This window comes from Myxine glutinosa, chromosome 8 (genome assembly GCF_964187855.1).
Source record: "Myxine glutinosa chromosome 8, kmMyxGlut1.1, whole genome shotgun sequence".
In the NCBI taxonomy this organism is placed as follows: domain Eukaryota; kingdom Metazoa; phylum Chordata; class Myxini; order Myxiniformes; family Myxinidae; genus Myxine; species Myxine glutinosa.
Genome location: NC_136268.1, coordinates 67898111 through 67918333, shown reverse-complemented (window position 1 = coordinate 67918333; position 20223 = coordinate 67898111). Strand labels below are relative to the sequence as shown.

General features: G+C 46.0%; 1 protein-coding gene across 4 annotated transcripts in view; it reads left to right on the top strand.

Moving 5' to 3' along the window:
- The window catches only part of EPPK1 (epiplakin 1), a 263841-nt gene that overhangs the window by 166854 nt on the left and 76764 nt on the right, over nt 1-20223 (top strand). For all 4 annotated transcript variants that reach the window (XM_068124604.2, XM_078783359.1, XM_078783361.1 and 1 more), the window contains 9 exons: nt 5367-5456; nt 11620-11697; nt 11898-11990; nt 12807-12973; nt 13180-13295; nt 15419-15525; nt 15813-15932; nt 16045-16140; nt 16258-16382. In XM_068124604.2, coding sequence (XP_067980705.2) covers nt 5367-5456; nt 11620-11697; nt 11898-11990; nt 12807-12973; nt 13180-13295; nt 15419-15525; nt 15813-15932; nt 16045-16140; nt 16258-16382 — 992 coding nt within the window. The remainder of the gene's footprint in view (nt 1-5366; nt 5457-11619; nt 11698-11897; nt 11991-12806; nt 12974-13179; nt 13296-15418; nt 15526-15812; nt 15933-16044; nt 16141-16257; nt 16383-20223) is intronic.

Sequence of the window (20223 nt, the reverse complement as noted above, 5' to 3'; positions counted from 1 at the left end):
TATTTCGATTTTATGACGTCCTTTAAATGTTAATGTAATGTACTAGGAATAGCAGCAGTTCCTGTTCAATCTACTACTATAATTGCTTTGAGGAAGATGTTTATGAAAGAAACGACGTGTTTGTTTCATTCCGGGCTGTTTCAGTCCATTGACGATGTTGCCCGAACCTGTTGTCATATATGTTGTCTTTTCCTTTGGAGCACTGAGAGTGCCTCGAGGGCAGTGACTACAAGGTCACATGGAAGGACTCCACAGATGGTTAGAGCAGAAATTTGGAATTCACTTTGGATGCCGGTGACAATCGGCTACTCTTTATGAAAGACACAGTGGGATCTTCAACGTCGACTAGCGACCAATGCTGGGCGACACGTCCCTGACTTGACGTCCGTCCAATGCGCAACATCCTGCCGATGAAAAACCCAGGTTACAGTTTGCAGTCAGAAGTTAAAACCTAAACTAGACGGTTCAAAAGTGAGTGTGTTACCTCTGAGTTATCGTGCCAACTCGATATGTTACCTTGTAGTCTGGAAACTGTTGCTTTTTAAGTATTACCTTTGTTGGTATGTGGTTGGGGTAAATACATGTGGTAATAAGAATATTTTGACAGGAGTTGGGTGATCATTTTATTCTGAACTATTGTGGATGTTACTTGCTCAACTGTGAACTACAAAGCCAGTGACCTTGGTATATACCTCCACACACCACCTGTGCCTCCTCCACCCAATCCCTCTCCCTCCCACAGATCTCCCGATGTCCCTGCTCTCAAATGTTGTACCTGTGTGTTTCCCTCTCTCTCTCCCCATCTTGTCTCCCGCTCCCTTTATCTTATGTTTATGTGTCAGTTTGTCTTTTTGTGATTAATGTTAGTTTTTACACGAGCCTCGATCTTGTATACAAAACAAAAAATGTCCTTTGATAGACACCGAGTAGGGTTCTGCACAGGGCAGTGCCATGGACCACCACCGAAGATGGCAATGGGCGCTTGGCTTTGCCAAATCCTCCATCAGCAAACTGTATTGGACTCGTTTCATTATTTTGTGTTGCTTTTTAACAAGTAGAATCAAAACGGACGAAAGACTTTCACGACAGAATGATATCATCGCACGTTGGGCAATTTCAGGTTATGGCATTCATCGCACATGTAGTGGTAAAAGTCCCAAAGAAAGTTTGTTTTATACTTGTATTGCTCATCAAAAAGAGAGGAAGATCGATATGAGATATAATCACTAATGCACGGCGAGCATTAAAAACATTTTGAGCTTCTTCTCTTTTTACATAAAGATAGGATTTTTGCCAAAAAAATGAGATAAGCAGAAAAAGAATTGTATCATGGATCATGGATCGTGCAGGAATAATGAACCACCAACAAAATGGGGCATTAACCAATGGTGATGTGGATTTTGCAAAAGTTTACATCAACAGAAAGAGGGCATTGAGCCAAAGTATGAAGAAATTTGTGATTCTGCGGATATAGTCTCGCGTTGCTCCAACAACACTTAGGATGGTACGTATTGGATCAGACTCATCCCGGTCATCCTGGTCATCCCGAGAACCACTATCTTGGCATCACTCACCGTAATCTTAATGGAATATAAAGAACGTAATCAATAGCGACACACAACTTTCGGCATAAATAATAAGACCCAACATTGCCGAGGTCACTATGAAACACTGAAGAATTCGGTTTCCATGCTCTTTTGAGTGCGAGGTCATACACCAGACCAATCATAGTGTCGTTTAAAGCAGGAAAGTTCTGAAATTCCATTGCATTCCCTGACTTGTGTGCCAAGCAGTTGGCATTGCCAGGACATTGCACTGCCATGCCAACACATCTTTTCTGTGCTTGGAATTCCAACACATTCCCTGTTCTTTGTGAAGGAAATAAAGTAATTTGGCAAAATGGTTGACTCCTTTCCCATGCTTCACTTGGTTTTGGAAGAACTCTCTGAAAGGGCGCACGTTTGCTTAAAGTTTGTTGTACAGTGCATTTCAAGTCTTTGAAGTTAGTGTCAACAAAGATAATGTTCTCAAGAAAAGAAAACAAAAAGACCCGTTTTAGACCCTCGAGTGATATTTTAAGTATGCCACTTCCTGTCAGATTATTGGTGGAGTAAATACACAAAGCATCCAAAGGTCTAATTTCTCTCGCAGAAGGTTTTTTAAAAAAAGTTTTCAACCCAAAGAGGGGAAAACAACTTTAGAGCTTCTGTATGAGTTTGTTTGAGTGGGTGTGGATATAACTTTTCCACCAGGAGCGGCCCTTGAAAAGAAAACGACTATTGTGCTTCCTGTAGTGCATAGCTACCCTGGAGATGGCTATGCCATGTTAGGCTAAATACAGTAATTCTCAGGCATCCAGCCAGTGGAAAGCCATGATTCACACTGATTGTGAACGTTTCTCAAAATGTGTCTTTTGTGGCCAGAATGTGCTGCAAACAATAATGTCTCAAGGTTTGGTATTTTCTCATTGGAAAAAGGAAATCTGGAAACATTTATAAATTTTCCAAAGGTTGCACTGTTCTTCGACTGTTGGAGTGCTTTCAATTCTTGCTGGTGAGGGCTGGAAATAATACTGAGAAGGCTTAACAAGTCACAAAAGAAATAACGTCCAGTTATGTTACAAAGGTCGGAAACTAAATTTAAAAAATACTCACTACAAGTATTCCACTATAAATTTGCAATTATTGGTCACTGGCTGTGACACAAATACACATTTTTAGTACAGGCCCTATGGGCATCAAAAATCTCCATATTATATCGAACAAACGCCAGAAGATTCCATTTGCATTTTTGCCACCCCCATCCCTACCCTGTTTAGAATCATGTGCAGGCACAGGCAACTTGGTAGTTCCATTTAACACAAGGCACGACTTCTGCTGGTTAATGACTAGCTAAAGTACCCAGCATTGCCTGGGGAAATTAAATTAATTAGTCTAATAATTAAACTTGTGTTAACAACAAATCACCACAACCTCAACATACGATCTTCACCATACATATTACTTGATTGCTCCAGGGAACCAAAACGCATGCAGTGTATAAGCACAAGACCCGATTGACGCCTGAAGGCCAATTATCTGGTTTTATCGAGGATCAATTTTTTATCCAAACGTAGCACAAGACCATCCTCTGGATGAAAGAGGAGGCCATGCAAAGTTTGGTTGCACTGGTTCCTACAGGGTCTGCATGCATAAACGAACAAACAAACTTTCTTTATATATTAGATCAGAGTGCCCGCCCTCTGAGTGGGTCGAGTTTGTGCATTCCTTGTTGAAAAAAGTATAGTTTGTGTTTTGCAAGAAGATTATAGATGTTTGTGTGTCTGCACTAGATGGTCTAAACTCTAAAAGGTGCATTCCAATAGTAGTTAGTGTCTCAAGAACCTTAAGGGTCTAATCTCTCAAGCATGTAAAAACAGTCTAAAAATGTACAAGTAGTCTCAAGCTCTAAATGGTAAAGGGTCCAAACTGTCTAATCTGTCTGAGAGGTGTAAGGGGTCTAAATGGTGTTCAGATCTAAGGGGTCAAAAGTGACTTAAGAGGTGTAAAGGTCTAAAGGTTCTCGGGGTCTAAAGGGTATAAAGGTCTAAGCTAAGGGGTAAAGGGATCTAAAGGTGTCTAAAGTGTAAAAAGGGTCTCAAAGGTAAAGGGGGTCTTACAGATCTTCGAGGTCTCAAAGGGTTTTCGAGGGATTTGGGGTCCTAAGACTCCATGAGGTCTTAAAGGGTCTTTGAAGTCTTAAAGGGTCTTCAATATCTTTGGAGTCTTAAGGATGTTTGGGTCTTCAAGGGCCTTATGGGTCTAAAGGGTCTTCGAGGTCTTAAGAGGTCTAATCTCTCAATCATGCAATCTAATCTCTCAGGCATGTAAAGAGCATGTAAAAGGGGGTCTTAGGGATCTTCTGGGTCTTAGATGGCTGAGGTGGTGGATGAAAATACCCGAAAGACAATTCCCGGGTCGAACTTGGCTTGTGTGCCAAATTTGATGGTTGTTGGCCCAGCAGTCTTTGCAAAAAATGCGACCACACAGACAAACAGACAGACACACGTCTGACGAATTTTATTTATGAGATGGCAATTATTTGTCAATTTCGTTTTTGGTTTGACATGACTCATCACATGATATGGCATCCAAAGATTGGTAGCACCACAAAGAGATAGCAACAGTATTATTAGGCTTCCAGTGAGGTTCCCACTGGAAGCCTATTGTTCTTGTTAAACATTAATCTCGCTCTTCATGTGCCAAGACAAAATCTACTTTTGTACCAGCAGATCATGCAATGAATTTCTCAAGTTTTAATCAAACTCCAACAGTCACTCAAATCCCAATGCTCAGATGATTTTTGGCCTTAAAACTAACTTTATTATTAGCTCACCTGGGGGGGGGGGGGGGGGGGCGTTACCCCCAAAATAGGTATCTGCTTTCTTCTCAGAAACTACACACGCAATTTCTATGAAACCTCACCACAACCTTAATCACCCATGATGTACCAATGTTTGTTCAAGGCATTAGAAAAATTGGGGGTCTTAAGAGGTATATCGGGTTGGGGGAGGGGGGTTGCCATAAAATATAGGTATTTTTTTCTTTGTTTAAAGTCTTATGATTATGTTAGTATGATTCTACATGCTGCCCTGTCTTCTAGCACCCATTGAAATTGGTTTAAAATACCCTTATTCGGTGCAGTATACCGTTTATTCTACCAGGTGAGCGCCAGGGGTATTGCCGTTATGTTTTAAAACTGGCAAGGACTTACGGAAATTTAGCGTAATGTAAATTGTGACTTCAAGTCCTCAAAACTCCCAACCTCCCACCCAACCCCAAGTCCTCAATCCAGGCCAACCCCAAGTCCTCAAGCCCCTCTTTCAATCCCAAGTTTTCAAACCCCTCCCCACCCTGTCTTCAAATGCCCTCCCCGCTACAAGTCTTCAAACCCCCTCTCCCACCCTAAGTCCTTATCCCCCACCCCAAATTCCTCAACCCCCACCCCCCCCCCACCCCAAACCTCAACCCCTTCTCACAACTCTCTGCTCCCCCTTTCTTCATCAGTTCTCAACTGACCCCTCCTCCCCCCCCCCCCACCCCCCAACCCCAAATTCACAACCCACTCTCCCATTCTATTTGAAACGGTAGTAAGACATTTGTTGTAATTTTTAACTTCACCAAGTGCAGTAAACACACTCAATGGCCCTACCAGCACTTTCATCACATGATTAGAATGTTTCACCATTAGGAATAAGTTAGGGAGCTGTGGTCGAATTTGTGTTTCAACAAGTTTGATTGATGGATGTATTCAATGTCAATTATTAATGTGCTGTAATGCCGAAGGTAAATTCCAGACGTTCTTCGTTCTGTGTGTGCATTCTACAGACCAGGAGGCAGGTCAACGACCTGTATGAAGATCTACGAGATGGACATAACCTCATCTCCTTACTTGAAGTTCTATCTGGAGAGAAGCTGGTATGCTTACTTCTTGGAAGAATCCTCTTCGGACACATGTTCCGAAGAAACTTCTATAATATAAATATAGACATAAGCTCATTAAATGATATCAACTTAGAATATATTCTTCTTTCTATATAACTTTGATGATAGAAACTGTATATATATACAGACTTGACATTTAATATGGAATATTTTTTTTTTCTTGACTTGGGTTTACTTTCTGAACTCAGCATAGCAATCTGGTGAGTTTCTTTTACCCTTCGGTGATGTCTTTGTTGAAAGAACCATGTCACTCATTGTCTTTCGCAGCAAGAAGTCAATAACAGGATTATATCACAGGTGGCGTGACAAAATGTAAGGACAGGTACATTTGACGATTGGCTTCACAATCGGGTATATAAGGGTTGTTGCGTTCTGTATTAGTGGAAAACAACTGCTGCACATCTACAAAAGTTATTGCCGCTTCCTCTGGAGATGGTCCGTCAACTTGACAATGCTGTTTGTCATGGAGTGGTGGCTTTACGAAATTCAAAGCATGCTATTGCTCAGCAGTATGGCATCATTCAAGGTCAGGTGTCAAAGATCCTGAAACGAAATGCTCAGAGGGGTGTCCCTACTCCAATACCGAGGCCAGGACGTCCATGCAGAACCACAAGGAGAGATGATCGTCAGCTGCACCGGTTAGTCTGCAATGGACGTACTAAGTCAGCTAATCGGCTTAGGGTTGAGTGGCAGCAACTGACAAATGTGCCTGTATCCAGAAGGCTAGTCAACCAACGACTGGTTCAAGCAGGCTATCATGCCAGGCGTCCCCTGAGAAAGCCACGCCTGACCAGACAACACAGCCATCGCCGATTTCATTGGGCCAGAGAGCACCGTCAATGGCAGCCAGGACACTGGAATCACGTGACCTTCAGTGACGAGTCTAGATTTCTGGTCTATCGTCAAGATGGCTGCGTCCGAGTGCGCAGACAAGTGCATGAAGCCCACAACGAAGATTGTACAGTGCCAAGAGTCCAAGCTGGAGGTGGTGGGGTGACCGTTTGGGCTCCTTTTCATGCAGGGGGCAAAACTGACCTGGTTGTTCTGAATGGAAACCTGAACCAGTTCAAGTACAGGGTCATTCTGGAAGAAACATTGCTTCCATTTGCTCGTGCAGCCTTTCAAGGAAACTTTGTCTTCCAAGATGACAATGCACAGCCTCATCGTGCTCACATGATCCAACACTTTTTTGCTGACCGTGGTGTAGAGCATATGGAGTGGCCTGCCATGTCCCCGGATATGAATCCGATAGAGAACTTGTGGGCAGAATTAACGTGTCAAATCGACAACTTGGACCAGCAGCCTGCCTCTGTGCGTGAATTGCAGCAGACTATTGTCACTGCATGGCAAGCGATTCCTGTGCAAACCTTGGCAAATCTCGTCAACACCATGCCTCGACGTGTACGTGCTCTCCTGAATGCTCGTGGGGGTTACATGAAGTACTGAACTGCAATTTTACTGTCCATAATCCCAGTCATAATTTAGCATTTGTTTTTGTTGAAAAAAAAATTGGCTAATGTGCAAAATAAAGAGATACTTCTGGAAAACGTACAGAAGTTTAACACAGTACTATCCATGAATTGAGTTCGATATCAGTTTACATCACTTTCAAGGATCAATTTTTTTGTTTCGAAATGTCAAATGTGGTTTTTGTTTCTTTTAAAGGTCACATTAACAAAATCCATAATAATTTCAACATAATTCCAATGAACTTTTGGTTCTAAGTCATCTTGAAAAGTAAGTTTACCCCCACAAAAAAAATATTCCATATTAAAAGCCAAGTCTGTATATACAGTCATGTGAAAAAGAAAGTATACCCCATGTAAAGTTTTGACTTTTTCAACATATTTCAACATACAGCTATTTGATCTTCATTTCAACAATATTGATAGATAAGGTGATATAATATAACAAATATCATGAAACATTTACATTTTGTAGTCCATTATGTAATTTAAATAAACATAAATGCAAATTTCGCACGTGGAAAAAGTAAGTACACCCTTGACTCTAATAGGTGGTATTGCCACCTTTGGCAGAAACAACCTCAAGGAGGCGTTTCTTATAACTGTCTACCAGTCTCTGACATCGACTGGGAGAAATTTTTGCCCACTCCTCCATGCAGAATTCTTTCAGCTGTGCGATGCTTGAGGGGTTTCTTGCATGCACAGCTCGTTTCAAATCCCCCCCACAGCATCTCGATGGGATTTATATCCGGGCTTTGACTTGGCCATTCCAGAACCCTCCATTTCTTTCTTTTCAGCCATTCCTTGGTGGATTTACTGGTATGTTTAGGGTCATTGTCATGTTGCAAGGTCCACCTTCAGTTGAGCTTCAACTTTCCGACAACTCTTATTTGTCTCCCTCTTCCAAATCCTGGTGGTGTCTGGTCAAATCTGTTTCTGGTGTTTGTTCCCCCTCCATCCCCTCCCTCACCTCAAACGGCTTAACGGCTGACTCTGCACGTGAAAAAGCTGAATGCCTCAACTCTGTGTTTGCCTCTAAATCTTGTGTCCCAAACCCATCCCTCTCTGTACCCACCGTACCCAGTCGTACCCAGCTGCTCCTGGACTCCGTGTCCTTTCCTCCTGACAAGGTGGGAAAGTTTCTGTCAACCCTCGACTCTGATTCTGCAACTGGTCCTGACGGCATCAGCCCACGGGTCCTAAAATCATGTTCTTCCGCTCTTTCACTCCCTCTTTCTGTTCTCTTCACCCTCTCTTTTGCTCAAGGTCATGTGCCATCTGCTTGGAAATCAGCCAACATCACCGCTTTGCACAAAAAAGGTGCAAGAACAGATCCTAGCAACTACAGACCAATCAGCCTTCTCCCAATTATCAGCAAAGTCATGGAATCCATCATTGCTTCGGATATGAAATCTTTCCTCTTCTCCAATGGCTTGATCTCTGATCATCAATTTGGTTTCAGACCTGGTCCCTCTACTCTGGACATGCTGCTTCTGCTTTCTCAACAATGGATGGAGGTCCTCAATGCCAAACAGGAAATTAGAGCTGTCTCCCTTGACATTTCACGTGCCTTCGATACGGTCTGGCACCCTGCTCTGCTCACCAAACTCTCCTCCTTTGGTATGCATGGAAATCTCCACGCATGGCTGGCGGACTTCCTCTCTGGTCGTAGTCAACGTGTGGCCCTGAATGGGTTTCTCTCATCTCCTCTTCCTGTTCAGGCTGGAGTTCCCCAAGGTAGTGTTCTGGGCCCTGTGCTTTTTCTGGTCTTCATCAATGATCTCTCTGACTCTCTTGAAAATCCTCTCCATCTCTTTGCTGACGACTCTACTCTCTGTCGCTCCATTCCTCATCCCTCAGATCGGCAGTCTGCAGCGTCCTCACTCTCTGCAGACCTGGACAAAATCACAGACTGGGCAAACAAATGGAACATGTCTTTCAATCCTGATAAATCTCACACTCTTACGATGTCTCTCCGAAAAGACCGTCTTGAAAACCCTCCCATCCACTTTCTGAATAATCCTCTCCAAGAAGTTCTGTCACTCAAGCTTTTGGGTCTCACTATTTGCCATGATCTTTCCTGGGAAAACCACATTTCAAATCTGGCCTCCAAAGCCAGTCGCCGACTGGGCATCCTCCGTCGTGTGAAGTCCTTCCTTGGCACACCTGAGCTCCTCACCACATACAAGGCTTTCATCCGCAGCTCTATGGAATACTGCTCTCCCCTCTGGTCAGGTGCTCTTGCCTCACACCTAGCTCGTCTTCACGCTGTTGAAACCAAAGCGTTCAGAATCATTGGAATCTCCCGCGATGAAGCTAACTCCAAGGGCCTTTCACTCACTCACCGCAGGCAGGTTGGTGGTCTTTCCGTCTTCTACCGACTCCTCTCTGGCCTTGCCCCCCCAGCTCTCTCTGGGTTCTGTCCCCCAAATATTCCTACAGGTCGCACAAGATCTGCCTGCAACCCTCTTATGGTTAAACTGCCAAAATCAAGACTTTCTGCTCACCTTCACTCCTTCATTCCTCTTTTCTCCCGCCTCTGGAACAAACTCCCTCACTCTCTTCAATCCCACTCCACCCTCCAGGTCTTTAAAACAGCTGTTCACCACCATCTCTTATCCTCCCCCATCCAAAACCTTGATCTTTTCTACCCCTGCTAATTTCGGTCCCCTTGTGTTTTATACCTCTCCCCCCCCCCCCCCCTTCCCACGCCTCCTCCCCCCAAGCCCTCTCCCTCCCACACTTCTCCCTGCTCTCAAATGTTGTGGTTGTGTGCTTCCCCTTCTCTCCCCATCTTGTCTTCCGCTCCCTCTTTTTATATATGTTATTTGTCTCGTTGATTTGTTTGTGAAATAAATGTTAGCTCTTTCACGAGCCTCGATTCAGTATCCAAAAAAAAAAAAAAAGATGGCCTCACATTATCCTCAAGCACCCTCCGGTACAATGAAGAATTCATCGTGGATTCTGTGATGGTGAGCTGCCCAGGCCCTGATGCAGCAAAGCTGCCCCAAACCATAACATTTCCACCACCATGCTTTCCAGTTGGTATCAGGTTCTTGTGGTCAAATGCTGTCTTTGGTTTTCGGCAAACATGTCTTCTGGTACTGTGGCCAAATAGCTCTACCTTTGACGCATCTGTCCAGAGCACATTGTTCCAGAAGTGCTGGTCTTTGCCTCGGTGTTCAATGGCAAACTTTAGTCTTGCCCTGATGTTCTTTCTGGACAGCAAAGGTTTCCTCCTGGCACACCTCCCATGCAGATCAAATTTGTGCAGCCTCTTTCTAATGGTAGACTCGTGCACTTTGACATCAACAGTGGCAAGAGCTACCTGTAGGTCGCGTGATGACATTCTGGGGCTCTTAGAGACTTCTTTCAGCTTCTTGCGGTCTGCTCTCGGGCTGAACTTGCTGGGGCGGCCTGGCCTGAACAAGTTGGCAGTTGTTTGGAATCTTCTCCACTTGTAGATGATCTTCCGGTCAGTCGAATGATTGATTTCAAATTGTTTGGAGATCTTTTTAAATCCCTTCCCAGACTCGTCGGCATCTATAACCTTCTTTCTGAAGGCGTCAGAGAGCTCTTTTGATCTAGGCATGGTGACGCCGCACACTTCAACAACAAAGAGCAAACCAAACGAAATGTCTGAGGTTTAAATAAGACAGGTTCCTCCAAGATCCTCTCTAACGATGTTCTAATCATTTGCACCTGAGCTGGTGTACCTGATTCTAATTTTCGGTGTTTGAAGTAGTGATAAATGTATGGGTGTACTTACTTTTTCGACATGCGAAATTTGCATTTATGTTTATTTAAATTATACAATGGACTACAAAATGTACATGTTTCACGATATTTGTTATATTATATCACCTTTATCTCTCAATATTGTTTAATGAAGATCAAACAGCTGTATGTTGAAATATGTTGAAAAAGTCAAAACTTTACATGGGGTGTACTTACTTTTTCACGTGACTGCATATACCCCAATATATATATATATATATATATATATATATATATATATATATATATATATATATATATATATATATATATATATATATATATATATATATATATATATATATATATATATATATACTGTATATATGATTTTAGCTGTGTTTTCCTTAACGGAGTAGCTGCTCAAGAGTACGAGTTTGAAAAAATTGAACAGTGATAATTATATTTGAAGCATGTCTACTTATGTGTAGGCCCAATGCCGATCATGTCAGTCTTCCATGATGGAGATGGAGTCATAGCTCTCACTTATTGGCCATGGCTGTGTACGACTCGTAATACAAATATTCAGGTGACACTGCCAGTTTAGAGCAAGGCCTAGTTTAACATTCGGATGAAAGAGTAGCATCACAGCTGTACTACCAGTGACAGTTTTAATGCTGCAGCCAAATTACACAAAGGCATTAGTGCAAACTCTGATAGTCCAACCTTGTGATATAACGCAGACCTCTGTTGTCCTATTACAGGCCAAGGCCTTGCATCAAACTTGCAGCGTAAATTTTGTTTGAAGTCAGGCCAAGTACCACCTTTTGCATCTGCAGATTTGGGTAAAGCCTGATATGCTATTCGTGATCCTCATCGAAAAGCTGACGGTGGGAAAGTTTCTCTTCAATATACCACATCACCGTAACTGATTATTATTACCTGCCCCACAGCCCAGAGAGAGAGGTTCCATGCTGGTGCATAAAATGCAGAATGTGAAGATTGCATTGGATTTCCTTAAGGACAGGAAGGTGAGGAATTGCACAGTTAGATGAAAATGCTCTTTCCTTCAATATTTGATGATATTGTTATTGAAAAAGCAGGAAGTTTTCATTTGTTGATTTTTTATACTCTCGAGGAATGTTAATTTAATGATAAAAACGAATAGATGTGCAGGTGGTATTAAGGTGCAATGCAGCCGGATGTTCTCTTATGTGATGGATCATTCCAGATCAAGTTGGTGAACATCCGTAATGACGAAATCACTGATGGGAACCCCAAGCTCACACTGGGCCTCATATGGACCATTATCCTTCACTTCCAGGTTTGCTCCTTTTAATATCAACTACATGTGAGGTACTCCCTCATAACATTCACGGTGAATATTGATTAGAAAATAATTTTTCATGTTTTAAATTATTTTCATCATGGGGTTGAATAATTGCAGAATGAGTGAAGCACAGTGAGTAAAATATGTGCTTTTTCATCAAGAGTTAACCTTTTCAGGTCGTCACCAACACCTCTCCGCTGGACACGATTCATCGACATTTGTTTTACTTCCACTATTATATTCACATTTGTCCACTCCCTGATATTTGTAATCCATGGGGTTTTCCTTCTTCTTCTTCTTCCGTCTGTTTCATCAGTAAAGCCTTCTATAATACGAATTACCAGCTTGTTCATTATCCAGTCTCATCCAATGACCGCACCTCTTCAGTTTTCGTCGTTTAACACATTGCAGATTCTTTGACTGTTGTGTATCATACTGTGGTGAACAAACTCAATTTACATCCTACATTCCAGTTCACTCATGTCACCACATCATAAAATGGCAGTTACTTTGCTTCTATTTCCTCAGCCCCTTCAAAAAAGTGAGTTGTTCTTGTCAGATAAAAGCACATAGTGGTTAATTACTTAAGAAATGAAGGGCTTGTATAAATAATGAATGTATTAAAATTCCACCAACATCTAGACTATGAATAGCACTGGAATGTTTTCCTGAATGGAGATAGTTATTCCTTTTTGGAAGAGTCATGTGCGTGTACGTACGCACGCACGCACACACACACACACACACACACACACACACAAAAGTAAGAGCATTAAAGACACAAGAGATGAGCAACCGATGGTCCTGCAGGTATCAGATATTCAGGTGGGAGAGCAGCATCGTAGCCTTACCGGAAAGGATCGACTCCTGCTCTGGGTACGCCGGGTGGTCGAGGGCTACCCAGGCTTGCGCTGTGACAACTTCACTTCTTCTTGGCGTGATGGCAAACTCTTGAATGGCATAATCCATAAGTACAGGTAAGCTGAGACATAAAAAAGGCACATCATTTAACAACTAATTGTGTTTTAAGCTCAGAAATCAAGTTCACTAAAGCCACTCGTTTTTCTTTCAGTTTCAGTCATCCAATCTCCTGTGTCCTTCCCTTCTTTGTAATCATTATTTTCTGCATCTCAGATTAGAAGCTAATGATAATGCAAAATCTTTCTTCTGACTTATCTTTCAGGCCGGACGTTATCGACATGCACAAAGTGTACAATCAAACTAACCAAGAAAATCTACAGCAGGCCTTTGCACTTGCTGAGAAGAACTTTGGAGTGGCCAGGCTGCTGGACCCCGAAGGTGTGTATGCTGACTCTGGAGGAGATCAATAATATGCCAACCTCATTAGGGTCCATCTTTAAGAAAAATTATCTGAGTTCTTCTTTGACCGTATACAGCAATACCCCGGCCTACGTCATTAATTGGTTCCATAAGCCGTGACGTAACTCGGTTTTTGATGTAAACCGGGCGTAATGCCTTAAAAATGCCTTAAAATGAAGACAAACACCGTAACCATGCAGCATTGATGTTAAGCACTGCCTGGTAGATGTTATAGTTTTTCCAAAACTGCCGGATGTTGATGCCTTCCTCCTCCGACGTTGCATCGACTGCCTGACGAAGAGTGCGGCGGAGATAGTAGTGCTTAAAAAGCGCTATCACACCCTGGTCCATAAGCCGGATGAGCGATGTGGTGTTGAGTGGCAAGTACACCACCTTCGCATTGGGGTCGAAATCACCGAGGTTAGTGAGATGGCCAGGTGCATTGTCCAAAATCAGCAGCAATTTAAATTGAATTTTCTTCTCTCGACAATAGCTCTTGACAGCCGGGATGAAATGATTGATGAACCATTCTTCAAAAAGTATGACGGTTACCCATGCCTTCATATTATTCATCCAAATGACGGGAAGAGACGCCTTTGGGATGTTCTTAAGTGCCTGGGGGTTCGCCGCATGATACACCAAGAGCGGCTTCAGCTTGAAGTCGCCGGTGCAATTACTCCCAAGCATTAGTGTTAGCCTGGCATGTCTTCTCCTCCTTCGAGATAAAGGATCTGTCGGGCATCCTCTTCCAAAAAAGGCCCGTTTCGTCGACGTTGAAGATCTGCTCGGGCAAGAATCCCTCGTCCTCAATGATCTTCTTCAATGTGGCAGGAAATTCCTCGGCGGCTACGGTGCCGGCAGCTGCGGCTTCGCCCTGAATCTTGATGTTGTGCAAGCTGAAGCGCCGTTTACAGCATGCAAACCATCCAGAGCTTGCAACGAAGGTTGTGTCCTTATCCTCTGGGTACTTCTTCAGAAGATCCTGGAACAAAGACTTCGCCTCCTCCTGTATCAGCAGCTGGCTCGTTGGTATGCGTTCGTATTGGTATGCGTTGGTATTATGATGTAGGAGTGACGTAAAGTCGCACATAATGACGTTCGCTGAACTGAAATTTACTCTAGAAGAGTGGCGTAAAGTCGGATTTGACGTAGGTCGAAATGGCGTAAAACGGGGTATTGCTGTACTAAGAAACGAGGTTTTGGGGAAACTTTCTTTCATAAAACTTGTTTTTCAAAAGTCCAACAACAACCTGCTGATTTTAATATTTCATTCATCAACATTTCAGCACATGGTCGAGTGCAGCGTGGAGTTCTTATTCGCTGTGCTTCAGGGGCAACAGGAGGATAGCTCGCGTGATAGTATACATTCGATCACTAACTGGCCTTCTAATCACTAACTGGATCACTAACGCACACTGGACTAGACCTGGATCAAACTCAACTGTAAACTAGCATTCTGAAGATAGAATCGGAAACTTTGCTGCATTTCCAAACGTGCCATACTTCAGATAGGGATGTAAAGCCAATTGGGCCACCTGCATTTATTTAGGTTGTGGATGCTAAAGATCCCATGGTATCTCTAGAGAAATGGGGGCAATTGTATGCCATAGGGGGATTCCTTGCCTGTATGTCTAAAAGAGATATGGATTTTAAGTTCGATGAAGTTGATGATAAGAATGGGGCTAGTACATATAAATTGAATACATTGATAGATTAACTTATTGTGGTGTAGTGATGGGTTAAATAACCTACTCTTATGTCATTTCCTTTTCTTATACATGAATGAATGAATGAATGAATGATCGTTTTAAGGCAATTTTCCCCACTAGAGCGGGGGTTAGCCTTGCGGGTCCCATGACAATCATGGTTCCCTGTTTGAGGCAATGTTTTTATGGCCGGATGCCCTTCCTGACGCCAACCCTTGGTCACGCTCTTATGATACATGGGGCATTCAAAATGTTATACGAGTAAGATACAAACAATACTTCAAAACACACCCAACTACATTCATATATTGTCTCAGTCATTAGTTATACATTGAAAAATATAAAAAGTTTCCATTTGTTGGACTGTTGTGATAAAAAAAATAAATCTTTTTACAGATGTGGACATGCAAACACCAGATGAGAAATCTTTGATGACCTACGTGTCCTCTCTCTATGATGCTTTACCTAAAGTTCAAGAAGGGCCAGACACAGTCACCATTTACGTAAGTTAAAATCTTCCTTATCGTCATCCTACTCATATTACATTACCCAAAGACCTTGTGCAATAACTTGTCCAAAGTTCAAGAAGTTGTGTGATTCTGCAGTGGAATAAGGCAAAAGGCCAAGTCGTGTAATGAATGAAGAGGATGTCTTTCACAAAAGTGTGTTGACCTGTCCAGGGTTTGTTCTCATTCGGAGAAACATTCATAATTTGTTGGTAAACCAATTCCCTAGAAACAAGGATCTAGTGAGAGTTGGATGGATGGACAGTTGTGTTTTTTACATACAGGAGGTGGATAAAAGGTGGCATGAATACCAGACCATGGTCACCATACTGCTCAACTGGATCCAAGGGGAAGTGGATAAGTTGGAGAAGGCAAACACTAAGATTAGTTTTGAAGTTGCGAAGGTAATGACCAATCAATCAATGATCTAAAATATATATATATTGTCGTCCAAGTGCTATTCAACTTATTGACTTGCATTTTGTTTATGGTCATCATTTTTGCTGCTTGTTTTAGGCCATGCAGATCTGGCTTGTCCAGTTGAAAGAGAAGGAAATGCCTCCAAAGGAAGCCGAGAAGAACAAGATATTTATGCTCCACAAAGCTCTGCTGGTACTGCATGCAATTTATAGATTCAGGGGAAAAAATTATTGTTGGACTATATTCCTGTTTTTCAATCTACATTTTGAAGGATCCTGCTTCATGTAGCACAAACTTTGTGCCATCCAGGTGTGGATAAAGTTTGGACGCATACAGATCCCTAAGGAACACACTCCGGAGAGTATTCAGGTGGAATGGGATCAACTGCTCAAAAGTCTTCACAACTGTGAAAAGATAGCCGAGGAAGCCTCCAGGTGTGAATTTGTAACTTTGTCTGGCCATCACTCAACCTTAAAGTTTGAGTGGGGTTTGACTCTTAAAGTCACTATATTATTTGTCTAAACGTCACTCAGCTGTACTATGTCATACCGTCACTCAGGTCTTAACGTCACTGTAATTTGTCTTAACGTCACGTCACATTAAATTGATATTTTTTGTAACTGATCTACACAAAATACCCCATAATGTCAAAGTAGAATTTCTTTTTTTTTTTAGAAATTTCTACAAGATAATTATAAATGAGGTACATAAATATCTAATTTGCATAAGTATTCAACGCCCTGAGTCAATACATCGTATAAGTGCCTTTGACAGCGATTACAGTTTTGAGTCTTAATTCATTATATATTCAGGCTGTAACATAACAAAATGTGAATAAAGTCAAGGGGTGTGAATACTTTTTGAAGGCACTGTATATATCATGGAGCAAGTGAATGTACGCAAGTATATATGTATGTATGTCTGCTCTATACCCATTGATTGGACAGCTGGCCTGATGCCACCCACAATTGTAACCTGAAAAGACAAATCATACGTCTGAAGGAGCTCGGGCTCCCACGTCGATCGGAAGAATGGACGCGACAAAAAGCTGGAATTCGTCCGAGTTGCTTTATTCAAACAAAACACTCAGGTACTCTGAAAAGCCCGTTTATCGGGCAGCAATATATATACACACATTATCCCGGAGCGTTTGCCCAGGAAAGGCGAGAGGGGGCGTGGCCGAGCGTCCAGGCTGCGGCCTGGCAAGTTGAGGGCGAGACTGCCCGGGCGTCCTGGACGAGCCCGGCATGGTGATCGCTCCGCGTCCTTGATAGGTGCAAGGCGATTGTGAAAACCCAGCGGTAGCCGCTACACACGTCCCCCCAGAATCGACTTGCACCGGCAGGGTCAATTTGAGGGGGGTCCTGATGACCCGGCCGAAGCGACCCCTGGCGGGTCGTTGGGGGGGGGGGGGGTCCGGTGTGGTGGTGGGCGGTCGAGTGGGGGGCACCGTGGACGGGGGGCGGCCTCGCCGCGGCGGAAGGGCCACCCGTGGTGGTTGGTCGACGTCCACGTGCGCCGGCTTGAGGCGGTCCACCGCAATCCGGTCCGACCTGCCGCCGATGTCGATGACGAACGACTTGTCGTCCCTTAGCAGGACCCGGAAGGGCCCGTCGTACGGCGGCCGGAGTGGCCCCCGATGTCCGTCGTGACGCACAAAAACATACTCCGCTGTGCGAAGTGCTGGGGGGACGTAGGACTGGGGGTCACCGTGGTGGGATGTTGGCACGGGGGCAAACCATCGGGCGGCCTCCTGGAGGTCCGAGCGCTGGTGAGCTGCGGACCAGGGACTGGTAGCGTCGGGCACGAATTCGCCCGGGACGCGTAGCGCCTGGCCGTAGACAAGCTCGGCGGTGGATGCCTGGAGGTCCTCCTTGGGGGCCGTGCGGAGGCCCAAAAGGACCCACGGCAGCCGGTCGGCCCAACCGCCATCTTGAAGGCCGGCCATGAGCGTGGCCTTCATGGAGCGGTGGAATCGCTCGCACAACCCGTTTGCTTGGGGGTGGTAGACCGTAGTACGGTGGAGCTTGACCCCCAGGTTGCGGGCGACCACGCCCCACAGCTCGGAGGTGAACTGTGGTCCGCGGTCTGACGAGATGTCCGCCGGTGCGCCGAAGCGGGCGACCCAGGTGGCGATGAAAGCCTGCGCCACGTCGGCGGTGGTGGTGGAGACGAGGGGAACGGCCTCCGGCCACCTGGTGGTCCTGTCCACCATGGTGAGCAGGTGTGTGAACCCCCGTGACGGGGAGAGGCGGCCCACCAGATCCACGTTGACGTGGTCGAAACGTCGTTCGGGCACGGTGAAAGGTGCCAGCGGGGCCTGGGTGTGTCGGTGGACCTTGGCCCGTTGGCAGGCTGTGCAGGTGCTGGTCCAATCGTGGACGTCCCGACGAAGGCCGTGCCAGACGAATCGCGCCGACACCAGCTTCTGGGAAGCTTTCCGGCCCGGGTGGGAAAGGCCGTGGAGGGAGGCGAAGATGCGGCGTTGCCAGGTGACGGGCACGATGGGGCGAGGCTGGCCTTGGGAGACGTTGGAGAGCAGGACAGTGTCCGCGAAGGGGATGTCGGCCAGGCGGAGGCCCGTGTCCGCCGCCCGGAGAGCTTGCGCCGTGGTGTCGGTGGTTTGGTCCGCCGCCATAAGTGCGAAGTCCACGCCCAGGTGGACCGCGTTCGCGCTGGCCCGGGAAAGACAGTCGGCCACGGCGTTGTTTTTGCCGGCGACGTGCCGGATGTCCGTGGTAAACTCCGACACGGCGGAGAGGTGGCGCTGTTGACGGGCCGACCACGGCTCCGTGACCTTGGCCATTGCGTAAACCAACGGCTTGTGGTCGACGAACGCCGTGAAAGGTCGGCCCTCCAGGAGGTGGCGGAAATGGCGGACGGCCAGGTGTAGACCGAGGAGCTCACGGTCAAACGTGCTGTATTTGAGCTCGTTCGGCCGGAGCTGCCGGCTGAAAAAAGCGAGTGGCTGCCAAACCCCGTTCACCCATTGCTCATGTACGGCGCCCACCGCGTAGTCGGAGGCATCCGTGGTGAGGGCGATGGGAGCGTTGAGCACCGGGTGAGCGAGCAGTGTTGCGTCGGCAAGGGCCCGCTTTGAGCTTTGGAAGGCCGCGTCCATTGCTGCGGACCAGGCGATGTCGTGCTTGGCCGGCTTGCCCCGGAGGGCTTCGTAGAGGGGCCGCATGAGTTGAGCAGCGCGGGGCACGAAGCGGTGATAAAAATTCACCATTCCCAGGAATTCCTGCAGGGCCTTTATGGTGCGGGGACGCGGGAACGTGGTGATGGCCTCGACCTTGGTTGGCAGCGGCACGGCCCCGTTCTTGGTGATGTGGTGGCCCAAAAAATCAACGTCCGTCGTGCCGAAGTGGCATTTGGCCGGGTTGACGATGAGGCCGTGCTCGCTGAGGCGCCCGAACAGTGTTCGGAGGTGGAGGAGGTGCTCGGCCCGGGACGTGCTGGCGACGAGGATGTCGTCCTGGTAAACGAAAAGGAACGGCAGGTCACGCAGCACGCCATCCATCAAGCGCTGGAACGCCTGAGCCGCGTTCTTGAGACCAAACGGCATCCGTAAGAATTCGAATAAGCCGAACGGCGTGATGACTGCCGTTTTAGGGACGTCGGCCGCCCTGACAGGTACCTGGTGATATCCCCGTATGAGATCAATTTTCGAAAAAATGACCCGTCCCGCCAGACGGGCGGAGAAGTCTTGGATGTGCGGGATCGGATACCTGTCGGGGGTGGTAGCGTCGTTAAGGCGGCGGTAGTCGCCACATGGGCGCCAGCCGCCCCCTGGCTTTGGGACGATGTGTAGTGGCGAAGCCCACGCGCTATCGGAGCGCCGCACGATGCCGAGGTGTTCTAAAGCGTCGAACTCGGCTTTGGCCACGGCGAGCTTGGCTGGGTCGAGGCGGCGGGCTCTGGCGTAGACCGGCGGGCCCGTGGTTGGTATGTGGTGCTCGATCCCATGCCGTACTGCGACGGCCGAAAATATCGGCCGCGTGAGGGCCGGGAACTCCGTGAGCAGGCGAGCAAACTCGTTCGCCGCCGGGAGGGCGCATGCCAGCTCGGTCGGCGCGGAGCTGCTCAATGTGCATACCAGGGAGCTGAAGGTTTTGGCGTTGATTAAACGACGCCGTTGGACGTCCACCAGCAGTCCGTGTGCGCAGAGGAAGTCGGCGCCTAGCAGAGCCATGGGCACGTTTGCGGTTACAAACGTCCAAGCAAAGCGTTGGCCGCCGAAGCAGAGGGTGATGTTGCGCGGGCCGAAGGTGC